Here is a 12,857-nt window from a genome sequence, read left to right on the forward strand (position 1 = left end):
GCGACTTTCCCAGACCAACGAATACTCTGTGTGTTTGCCAATTTGTTCCCCTGTCTTTCCTAGTTCTGTAGCACAGACAGTACTGACCTGTACTTAAGGGATACTTCTGAAACTGATTAAATTATTTACATTTTATTGAACAGAAATAAGTATGACTCACATACTGTAAGATTTTGGCATGCTTGAAGCAAAGAAATCTAGTAACTTCAATCTAACAGTAATTCCATTCAACTTCTCTCTCAAAATTGCAATGTGAATCTGGCATTTTCCACCCTGAAGAAGCAGTTAATGTAACTATTACCACTGGGAGGCATTGGTTCTCTGTTTTACTGATAGTATAATATTATTTTGTTGCAATATAAATAAGAATTTATTTTGTTTAATACTTCACATGAAAACACAAGAGAATTCAACAAGTCATTTCCTTCCAAGTAGCTCTGCAGTTGTGTTGATTCATTCATCTAGGAAACAGTTTCCAGGAACACCAAGTAAAGCGTCTAACATTTCTGAAACTTGAACACATACTTAAAATGGAATATGGACATAAATATTCCCCTTTCTGGAGATGAGATCTACACTTCATAATGACAAAGAAATAACATTCACTGTGATCCACTGAAAGATGGCACTACACTAAGCAGTGTACGGACAGATACATGACACAAGCTCCTTAAGCATCTTACAGAAATGGAATTCATGATTTGTTTCCAAGTCTTGCAACTTTATGTCAAAAAAGTTATCCTAGGTCAGACTGAAGGAACATCTAAGCCAGTGTACTATGTGTAACAATGGACAATCGGTAGCAGACTGTTAGACACAGCACGTAAAAAACATGAGGGAGAGAAGAGAAAAACTGGAAACCTGTAATGCCAGCATAGTAAAGTCACAAAGATACAAAGGAGTCCCCAGTTGTGCTGGTTCTGGCTGGAATAAAAGTCAATTTTCCTCATAGCAGGTAGCATGGGGGTAGGCTTGTGATTTGTGCTGAAAACAGTGTTGATAACAGTGTGGATGCTTTAGTTACTGTTGTGCAGTGCATACACAAAGTCAAGGTGTTTTCCGCTTCTCACACCCCTCCCAACAGCGAGCAGGCTTGGGATGCACAAGGAATTGAGAGGGAACGCAGCTGGAACAGCTGACCTCAATATCGCATCGTGCTCAGCATATAAAGCTGGGGGAAGAAGGAAGGAGGGGACATCATTTTGGCATTTGTCTTCCCAGGTAACTGCTAGGCATGACAGAACCCTGCTTTCCTGGAGATGGCTGAACACAGACTTGCAAAATTAGTGATTGAATTCTTTAGTTTGCGTTGCTTGTGCACCTGGCTCTTGCTTTACCTATTAAACTGTCCTCCTTTCAATACACAAATTTTCTGACTTTTACCCTTCCAATTCTCTCCCCCATCCCAGCAGCAGGGAGTGAGTGAGTGGCTGAGCTGCCAGCTGGGGCTAAACCACACCAACAATAAAAATTACATAAAGAAACTCAGATCGTGAAAATGCATACCCCAGGCAAAATCTCCACCTTTTAATGGAAAACAAATTTGTTTAAAAAAAGAGAGCCAAGGGATTAATTCAAAAGTTGCCAGTATATGATAAAGACTGATGGTGGAACAGTAGTTCTTAACCTCAGCATCTGAACCACGTATAAAAGCAGGTATCTGACGCCAACACTGTTGTCCTTTTTCACATTTTAGTGAGAGCAATTCTTCATTATTTTCGAAAACAAAGCTAAGTACCAGTTGTGGAAATGAAATATGCAGTCACAGCAGCACTAACAAAAGAGAGCATTCATCAGCATAACTGCTGAAGCTTGAAACTATACTGTAGCCTTCATCACAACTAACGCAAGTCTACCGAAAAAAACACAATTTGGCTACTTCTAAATTAAATTAAAAAAAAAAATGAGGGATATGAGGGGGTTTTTTTTGTCCTAAAAAGTATATTTGCACAAATTACTGCAAAGTAAAAGGCTTTGTTCTGTAGATATGTCCTTTAACCTTGAGGTTTACAGGTATCTAGGTCAAAGAATCACTATCCACTACAACTGCAAGACTAAGCCTCACACAGAAATAAGTTCTACTCCCTTTCAAGCATTATCACGAGTGTCACTACTATTATTAAGAAGAAAGCACATCTCATTAATTTCAGCTAAAGGTAGGTTGCTAAACTGATTGAACTATAGCAAAAACCTTCTCTACTGATAATTCTACAAAAGTAAAATGCCTGTTTTATTCAGGGAAGAATGGGTGATGGTTAGTTTAGATCTTCAGTGCTTAAATGTCTCATTAACTATCTGTCTATGGGCTTGGTATTTGCTCTGCCTTTCTTTACATCCCTGTAACATCCTCTAAAAGGAAGAGGAGAGTGCTGATGCATTGAGAGGACGAACTCCAACACAAACCTGCTTAGCATTTCACATGTCATTCTGGTATTACAGACTTCAGAGAGAGATGGAGTCTTCTTGCACCTCCTCTCCTCCAAAGCTTTGTTTCTTCACCCTCTCTGGCAGACACTACACAGCACATCATTGTACACCACTGTACAGCCTTTTTCTAAACCACTTGTATTTTTCTGTCTCCAAATGCTTAAAAATGCTTCTCTAAAATGTAAAGAGAACTTCTACATAAAATGAACCAACTTTTATTTAGCAGAGTATATGAATGAGTCCATCACAAAGTGAACCATCCCTTTTATTTATTTTTTTCCGAAGCTCTGAACACACTGTACCATATCACTTAATCAATGTAATAAGAAAAACACACTACCTCTTGAAAACCTGTAATGCATTTGGTTAAAGGAAAGACAACTGTGGAAAAAATCCTGCTTGTAAGCGCAGTTTGAAGACAGACTTACCTTTGCCAGCATTTCTAGGAGGAAGAGGAGGAGCGTCTGCAGTTGGAGAGGTGGGTGAATCTGTGCTTGTAGAAGCAAAAATCTGATTGCTAAATGCTCCATAGGAGAGTCTCTGCTTGTCTCTAGGAGTGCTAAATGCAGGATGAGTCAATTTGTCTTGGGGAGAAATGCTCGAAGAGTGACAAAAACTTTGGGGCCTTGGAGATCTTTCTTTTTTTATAGGACTAGGCTGTGAATAGAAAAAAAATATATTATACAGCTGTCTAAATAATAAATTTAGTTAATATGTTTAGGAAAGAATATAACAGAACATATGCTAGTGAACATGAGCATAATTTCTTTCTTTATTGGACAAATAAGCCCATATTCCTCCCTTTGTCAGTAATTCAACCCACAAGGTTCTCTCCTGTAACTGAAAAATAAAGATTGTATCATCAACAGATCATCATGTACACAAAGCTAGATTTATTCTTAAAGCAGCAGATACACAATGCACTAAATAATATACTAATAAAATCTTAGTAAAGCATTTAGAATATAAGAGTAATTCTCAGTTCATATAGTTTTTTACTCGGACCACATACCACATAGTTATTCTTGAAGATCAAGTATGTCGATACACATTAAACATAAAATAACCACTTCTGACACATCAGATTTATTTGCTGACAGAACTAACAATATATGCTGTGCTATCACTCTTCTAAGTGTACAGAATTGGTCTTCGAAAAAATTTCACACAGCAATTTTCAACTGCTGTATATTAATAGCTGCATATGGAGCAATATCCGTTTCACTGCAGCTCTGGTTCAGGCAAGCAATTAACTCCAAGACAGCATTAGTCATCCTCCTGAGGCTCCTTGCACAGATAATAATTTTGTTCTCCACTGTCCTTGAGGACACAAATTATTTGGGTTTCTGAATTTTTCAGTCCCTAGTGTCACAGAAAAAGAAAAGTTGACCACATTTCTTTCTACAGGATCCATATAAAATAGGAGAGGTGTATTCCCATTTACTACAGAAGAGGAGCAGAAAGTAATTAACTGACTTGCTAAAGTAGGACACTGAAGCCAAGTTTTCACATGTTCTAGGATGGCAATTATCCTATGCCCTCAAGTTTTATCTTTCCATTCTTTCTTTTTTAATCAGGAATAAAGTGCAAAGCACAGTGTTTGAAAAATACAGTTAATTCATTCAACAACTGCGTTTTTAATTAATGTATGGAAAAAATAAGTATGTAAGCTTTGGATTTCCTCTAGCTAAAAATGAACAGCCTAGAATTCAGAAGGGGATAAGATGACAAAGTAATCTACATTTACCAATTTATATTATATTGCATATCTTCTCAAAGCAAAACTTCTGAAACTCAAGTCCATAATAGCTAGGCTGACAAAGTGTATTCAGAAAGCACTCTGGTCTTTAATAAAAGCCTCAAAACTAGTTTTCTACCCCAAAAAAAATATGTAAGGAAAAAGAGTTAAAGTGGGTCTCTAATTTCCATTTATTTCCACAGAACAGAAACTGAATGGTTTTGTGCAACACCGTATCAATAATTCATGCTTACCTTATCATCTAAGTCATCATCACTTTCATCAATTTCTTCCTGTCGAAGATTCCATTCATACTCTACATGGACATGTGGATTTAGCTTTCCTGCCTTGGCTTGAGAAAGCTGAAAGAAATAACAATTCTTGCTAAAATACTTGCTGTTCCTTTGGTGTCAACAAAACTAGTTTTGTAACAGAAAACAATAAACGGAAATATTTGCAGGTTTAAAGCTATTCCAGACATTAAAAAGAAACAATTTTAGGGTAATCACACAGAAATCTCTGATTTATTTGCAGTAAAGAAAAATAGCTAAAAGGCAAAAAGGAAGATTTTCTTGTATGGGCAGAAGTCGCCATGTCTGACAAGCATTTGAAAAGATGACCTGAAAAGAAGGTACATGTAAAAAAGCAGAATGTATCTGGAGCTCTCCTTTCCAAAAAGAAAAGGCAAAATGTCTTTATAAATTGTAGTACATACAACTATTACCCCTCCAAAGTCACAATCCCCATGTTAGAATTGAAATAAAAGATATTTATTCCTTACTTAAATAGTTCCCTCCCTCTCACTGGATGAGGTCAATGTTTCTTATGCACAAAATTCCTCTACTTTGCCAGCCCAAATATGCATTTGCATTCTTTAAAAATCTACCACTTCAATGATGAGCAAAAAAGAAAATAGTGGTTTCATGGTTATTCAGAGGAGATAAAATTCTACTTTTCAGTGCTTACATTTTCCATCATTATTTCTTCACCCCATTTGAAATGTAGTCTACTTAGTATTAGTTGATTCAGGAGAGGCTTTAACCATCTCCCTGAAATAAAATTTGGAAGAAAGAAAGAATTTTCAATCTGTTACACAATATTAATGAATCTACTTGAGCTGGAATTGAATTTCAATTGAATTTTTAACACAATTAATGCTCCAGATATGCAACAGAAATTTGTTTCATACATCTACTGCACTGCAAACATTTAGTTATTTATTTTGTGGGTTTTTTTTATTGCTCACTCATCTTTCTTTTTTACTCTTAACCGTATTTCATTGCCACCCCTGAAATAAAAGCAGAAATAATCTTCCTCTTCCAAAATTAAAAAAAAAGAGAAAAGATGGAAACGTTCTATTATAGTTAATTGAAACAATCGGTGAGGTATTAGCAGAATTTCATTTACAACAATTGAAATGATTAATTGCTAGATTAGCTCAGTGATAACATCCTCTTTTTTTTTTTTTTTGTTCTACAACACAATCAGTTGGTCAAAATTAATGGCAGATTTTACTTTCTTAAATGTATACTGCAAGGAAAAGAGCAATTAATACCAATTTTGGGTTTACGACTGATCTGTTTTTCAGCTAAGAGAACACTGAAACCACTGGAAATAGTACTTACACAATAGTCATGGAAGTAACTAGAGAAGTCGGCAAAAGTACCACCTTATCAACCACAGCAAAATGTTGACTTGTATGCCAGAAATAATGGAAAATTATTTTGATTTATTAAGGACAAGCTCTCTTGATTATGCAGTAATTAATTAACACATGACAAGAAGTTTCAGTTGTCAAAGGAAAGGTATTAAAATTACCAGCTGCAGAAAGAAAGTAGATATCCTCCTTGGATCATCAAAATGAGGCAAAAAAGTTCTAAGAAATAAAATTAAGCAGCAAGTGACAACCGTTTTGTAAATTCATTCTGGTTTGTCTTCAATGTGTAACCACCTCACTAATTAAAACTCATATCCTGCAATAGTACTTGCATTCACTTGCCTACTTTCATACTGGTATGAGGCACCTACGAGGGCTAAGAACAAACAAGTCTTGTTGGCTTCATGTAGAATCCTTCTTCCTGGCTAACAGCTTCACAACGGTACCTGGGAAAATCCTTTAACACCTTTATCTCTTGAACTCCAACAACTTTTGAGTGGCACTTGTTAACCTCACTCATGCATTTCCAAAATTTCAGAAAGTTTTTGCTCTGATCATGTTTAGTAGAGGGCAAAGTAGCATAAATACTGGTGTTTTACATTTTCTGATACCCTAACTTCCAGACATTACACTTATGCTTCTTCCTCCTTTGAGGAGGTTTAATTTCAAATTGTTTCAATTCTCCACGTAAGAAGGCTTTTTCACCATCTCTGCATCTGTCCCATTAAATAAATTGTTTTCCAGCCAAACCAGGAAAAAATAAACAAAGACCCAGACCTAAAATATCTTGACAGATTCAATATTTCAGGGGTTGTTTTGTAATCCCGACAGAAATATCTCTAAGAACTTTCAGGGTGATAAAGCCTAAATGTCCTAGAATTATGCATTAATTGGTATTCAAATACCTGACTCTCCAGCATTTAAGGTCTTCAAATACACTGGACAAAATAACTAAATAATTCCAATTGAAGTCAGATCTTTTACTTAAGCTGTTACTAAGAAAAAGACTGGTGTGTTTTGAAGATAGAAAATATTCATCTATGGTAGGGCCTTCAGACGAGCAGACAGCGAGCTGGCAGCAAGACTAAGTTTGAAATGCAGCGGTAATGATATCTCAAGTAGATCGCATCTTTAAAGAAGTAAACATCTCCCCCTGCTTCCCATCCCCTTCCTAGTTCTTACCAGTTCCTCACACTGGATAGCTTTCACTCTTTTTGCTGTGTCCAGAGCTGTCTCTCCAGCCTGATTTACTACAAAAAGAAAAATAAAGACAGTGATTCTCCGAGATGTCTAAAGAATCTATTCATTAAATCTGACTATTTTAGTAGTGTAACTTCTAAAAGTGATCAAAACCATCTATTTACTCTATAGCAGCTGCAGCTCTTTAAGATTCCACTCTAAGTGCTCCTGCATTTCATGTATCATCAGGTTCTTTTTGAACAGTAGCATCTGCTGGGACAGTTCCCAAATCCCTCCTAACCATCCTAGCAGAGAATATAAAGAAATTTAGTGACTTCAGTCTCCACTCAAGTCCTTTGGCAGTAAACCTCTTAAATGAATAAGCAGGAAAAGCATGCAGACAGGGTAAGATAGTTCAAAAAGGAAAACTATATAAGATTAAAAAAAACCCCAACCAAACAGCATGATGCTAGCGTGTTTTACTTTAATTAATATGTAGTGGTTTGAAGCCTGAATTTGGTCAGAAGTCCTGTTCTAAGATGACATTTGAACAAGAATAATTTTAAAACTTTCTAACTATTTCACCTTTACAAAGGTTATAAAATAACTTACATTTTAAAATAATACCTGATCAGAAAGAAGGTGCTATCTGAGCACTCTAGAAGATCCTCTGAAGAAACAAAAACAACCCCCACATCTCAACCTTACGTAGACAAATCTTAGGGAAAATTTATTCTTGCAGTATTGCTGTAAATGCCATGGAGCTGGAGCAAGGCATGCTCTACCTCATATACGGACTGTAAAGCATTTCTGTGACTGGGAACTGAAAACAGTCAAACTGAGTTCTCCTCAGCAAATATGTCTGTGTAATATTACATACAGAATACCAGTCACGAATTTTAGAAAATACAAACCAGTCATGTAGAAAGGCCTATGAATTTTAAAGAAGTAATGTCCCTAGGAAAACGAGAGCTCCTTACGGAAAGATCTGAGATGGGTCAGGAGTTTTAATTTGAAAAGGAATTTACAGTATTTCTTAACCAAAGCTAAAACAAAGGCAGCTTAAGAGACTACATATATTCCAAACATTCAGCCTATAAGTATAAAATATGTTTTAAGGCCTAAAGAATACACACAGTTCCTATGCGACAGCATTAAAAAAAAAAAAAGGAAGAAAGACCCAGAAAGGTAAGAACACTCTTCTGGCATCTACCTCTCTACTTAGGAAAGAGTTTGATGGAAGGACCAATAAACACACTTAAGCTCGTTCAGGTAACTTTCCCATTTTCTTAATTAAGGACATATCGGGTAAGAAAAAGGTCACACCAAATTCTTCAGCTTATCATAATGATAGAACATATTCTGAGGATGTGTAAAAGAAAGCCAAGGAAACCAATGACTTCTGCCACTGAGCTATGAACTTAAAGTTTATGCAACATTTTTTTACTGAGCAGTAGAGAAAAATGATGGCCATGAGGAAGAAGAGAGAAATAAAATTTCATACTCTTCAGTTTGCACCAACTGTTTAGCTTCCTTCCTGTACCAAGAATTGTCAGAATGCAAATATTCATTATAGACATGCTGGTGATACTTAGCTCCTGAGCCCAACAAACTGGATTCAAGGAATATATTCCTAACTCTCAAAATACAGCAGACAAAGGAAAGTATCTAGCAAATGAGAGACTATCCTAAATGAGCAGTTTACACAGATTCTATTTTTAATTAAACTTTTGCAAAACCATGGTGGAAAATGGACTGATTTAGGCACAGCAAGCATTATACTTGTCTCACAGATGTAGAAGGCAAACAGAAGAAAGGCAGCTGAGAATGCTAATCCTTTCCCTAATCAGCTACAGTGGTGGCTAGGGCACACTGGGTGAAGCCATAGTGCCAATCGACATTAATATTAATAGAAGAATTAACTGTTGTGTACACAAAGCCCACAGACACCTAGAGTGGAATTAGTGTAAGCAGCCATTTGAAGCATTAAAACATGGAAGTACTAGACGAGTTTTGCAATGTAAACATCAAATTGAAATTCCAGGTCATTAATAACATGCCAGAAATAAAACTATGCAGAAAAATTAGGGTTTACCATTAGTATTTGTATTAGATTTTTTTTTTGTTGCTATCATTTTCTAAGAACTTGAGTTCCATTTCTTAACAGAATGCTTCCTTAAGTCTTGTTGGTGGTAAAGGCTTCATCTTTCTAACACTGTTTTACTTTTTCTTTTGAGAATTCACTTAGCACAGTGGAACATATATAGAATGGCTAAGATAATAGAAAGAAGTTTCAGGAAACCTTTATTTCCTAGTTTTAAAAAATGAACTTACCTAAATCAATAGTTGGCTTCCCCCTCAAAAGCAATTTCAAACACTCAGGCTTATTATACATACTGCAGTAGTGTAGAACTGTATTACCCAATGCTGTTTGCTTATCCAGGTTTCCACTAAACAAAAAATAAAAAACAATCAAAAAGAAGTGAATACTATGCCGTGCTATTCATTTCAGATCTGGCATCCCTATAAATAATAAATGCAAAAATACATTACTGGACAAATACGAAGTAGAGGAAAAAAGAAGTATTTTAAACCCAAAGGTTACTTACAAAGACTATTAAGAATAGTGCCAAACATACTGGATATTCCTGAGCTGTGGCTGAAAAGCACTGTGCGTCTACAGACGCAGATACAGAAACTCAAATATTTGAACCTAATCCTTTTTAAGGTCATACCAGTTGTTTTCCACCTGCCACTTTACTGGAATTTCTTTTTCAAACATGCTAAATTAGCCCACTAAACAATACCTGAAAAAGCATTTTGATATGGTTAGTATAGGATAGTAAGTTCCAGGCATCCAGGGAACTATGAAGAGGGCGACTGTGAGGATGCACAAGAGTCATGATAAGCAATATAAGGATACACACTGAGTTAGGGAAAGACAAGCTGTGCAAAGGGGTTCACAGAGCTTTTTAACATTGTACTTCTTAATTTCTAAAACAAGGTTTCTCAAAACAAAGTTCGCTGACATATTGGGATCAAAATAATGCATTTATAAAAATTAAAAGCTCAGGTGATAGCGTTTCTTCCACTCATTCTTACCCATATTGAACAGTAAGTTCAGAGCCCATATGGTGGTAAAGATGCTCTTAAATTTGAGACTGAGACAGACATACAGACAGCTGAGAGAAAAATGTAAGAGATTTGTCTGAAGGAACTGTGAAGCTTCATAACTACACACAAGGTTTTTAAATAATAATCTAAAATAAAAAAATCCTTTAATAACGCTGAAAATAATAATTTGGGCTTATGACATTTTTCAATTTATGATCTCAAATAGATTGCAAATATTAGTAACATAGCTCTTCTCTTCTTTCTACTTTAATAACACTCCTACAACAGTCAGCTGTCCATTTAACAGGAGGGAGTAGTGGTAGAATAAAGTGTAAGTGTCGGTTACACAGCTAGTCTATGTAGCCCAGGAGATTGTGTTAGGAACATGGATATCAAGCGTATGCTGTTACCAGAATACTAAACTTCCTAACACTCCATATATGGAATGCTACACAAACTATTGAAGAGGGGAAGGAAAGGAAAAAAAAAATCCTCAAGCCTTCCCACTGCCAGCTCAAGCAAGTTGTGGCGACTCTTCTGTGTTTCCCCAACCCTCCTCTCTCATTGTCCTACAAAACCCATGAAGTGACACAGCAAGTGATGGCTGCTTCTTTCTCTTAATAACATACTGTACAAGTGAACTGTAACTAATTTTATTTTAATCATTACCTATATTACAAAATGTATTAAAAACATGTTGCACCACTACACCACCAGATTATTTTTAAGAACATGTTTTCATTAAGGTTTTTCACTTCTATGAACACATCTCCTGACAGTAAAGAGTAGTTCCACCAATGAATTAGACATTGAAAATAAATAATTAGGAAGATTACACTCTCAATAGCTTTCATACAGTTTACTAACAATCAGAGCATTTTTTATAAAGTCAATATAGCTTCTATTCATAATTTTCTGAGAAAGATCCTTTTCTATGTTTACAATTTATTTGCACATCCTGCATTTGGAATGTTTACTTTTCATTGCTCCTTTAGCTGAACTACTTCATTTGCATTGTTTCATACTGTCATGTCTTCTAAATCAATGCTCTCTTTTGCCCTTTCATCCTCTTTTTATATAATTACTTTCCATGTTTTTAATCTATGCTTCTTTCCCTCTCTCTGCTCATTAGCAGCACAAAGGTCAACTCAAAGGTATTAAATTATACTCTTTTGAAACATATCTAAGGAGAACGACCATAAGTGATGAGCAAACACTGTCCAAAGCACTGCAAGGATAGTGAAAATCTACATTTTTATGCACAATTTAATGAAAAGTGAGCAATCCATACCAGTTTTGTACAAGGAAGTCAACCAGATGGAGGGAGGTTTGGTCAGCAGTCCGGACTGCTAAATGAAGTGCTGTTTCACCTGGCTCCTAAACAGATGTAAATAGAAGTTAGGTTTTTGAGTCTTATTTCTGCAAAGCTTACAATATCAGACTTACTAAGATATACATCACTCATTCTTTCACAAGTCTTTCACAAAAAAGATATTACAAGGAAATTATGACAATAACAGTTATTGCATTTCTGATCTCTAAAAGACACCATAAGCTTCAATGGAAACAGCATCACACTTTCTGAGATCATAGCTTTCCCAAAACCAGTCTTCCCTTTTTCCCAGCTGACTGGAAGAGTCCTGAGGATCCTTTAACCATTTTGGCTACCAGTAACTAAAAGGGCTCCTGTCAAGGAATATTGAGCAAGTCTGCAGTACTTGTTGCTTTATGACACTTGGTAAGCACCAAGCAGAGCCACGACACTGCTTCCTACAAAACCACAGAAAAAACCCCACAAAAATCATAGTCCTATGTATATTAGATCTCTTATGCAATCACACCTAGAGCCAGTTGCCCAGGACTGTATCTGGATGGCATTTTGAATATCTCCAAGGATGGAGACTCCACAACCTCCCTAGGCAACTGGTGCCCCACTGGTGCAACTGCTTGGTGACCCACACAACAACAACAACAAAAGTACTTCCTGATGTTCAGAGGGAACCTCCCATGTTTTAGTCTGTGCCCAGTGGCTTTGGTCCTGTTACTGTGCACCACTGAAAACAGCTTGTCTCCATCTTATTTGCACCCTCCCTTCATATATTTATATACCTCAGTAGGATCCCCTCAAGCCTTCTCTTATCCAGCCTTCCCTCATACATCAGGTACTCCAGACTCAAATAACTTTGTGGCGCTTTGTTGGACTCTCTTCAGTATGTCCAAGTCTCTCTTGTACTGGGGAGCCCAGAATTGGACACAGTACTGAGGGGAAGGATCACTTCCCTCGACCTGCTGGCAATACTCTGCCCAGTGCAGCCTGGGATACTACTAGCCTTTGTCAAAAGGGCACACTGATAGCTTATGTTCAGCTTGGTGTCCACCAGGATTCCCAGGCCTTTTTCTGCAAAACTGCTTTCCAGCTGAGTATACATTGATGCATCGAGTTGTTCCTCCTCATATACAGGATTTCTCTTTGTTGAGCTTAAACCACGCTTTAGGTTTTTATACATTTAACATTTGATAGGAATGGTTGGACTCGATGATCCGGTGGGTCTCTTCCAACCTGGTTATTCTATGATTCTATGATTAATGCAATTAAATGAAAATATAAATGCTGTTTAATTCAGTTTAAAAGTTGCAGAAGAAATTAATCTAAAACCAGATTTTGTTAACTCCTATTGACCACAGACTCATAAAACGGTTTGGTTTGAAAGGGTCCTTAAAGATCATCTGGTTCCAACCCCT

General features: G+C 36.5%; 1 protein-coding gene across 4 annotated transcripts in view; it reads right to left on the bottom strand.

The window, feature by feature from the left end:
• ASAP1 (ArfGAP with SH3 domain, ankyrin repeat and PH domain 1) overlaps window positions 1–12,857 on the bottom strand; it is a 155,709-nt gene that overhangs the window by 20,115 nt on the left and 122,737 nt on the right. For all 4 annotated transcript variants that reach the window (XM_069854659.1, XM_069854660.1, XM_069854662.1 and 1 more), the window contains 5 exons: window positions 11,407–11,492; window positions 9,336–9,451; window positions 7,005–7,072; window positions 4,420–4,527; window positions 2,856–3,084 (listed from right to left, as the gene is read on the bottom strand). In XM_069854659.1, the coding sequence (XP_069710760.1) occupies window positions 2,856–3,084; window positions 4,420–4,527; window positions 7,005–7,072; window positions 9,336–9,451; window positions 11,407–11,492 (607 nt within the window). The remainder of the gene's footprint in view (window positions 1–2,855; window positions 3,085–4,419; window positions 4,528–7,004; window positions 7,073–9,335; window positions 9,452–11,406; window positions 11,493–12,857) is intronic.

This window comes from Phaenicophaeus curvirostris, chromosome 3 (assembly GCF_032191515.1).
Source record: "Phaenicophaeus curvirostris isolate KB17595 chromosome 3, BPBGC_Pcur_1.0, whole genome shotgun sequence".
NCBI classification, from domain to species: Eukaryota; Metazoa; Chordata; class Aves; order Cuculiformes; family Cuculidae; genus Phaenicophaeus; species Phaenicophaeus curvirostris.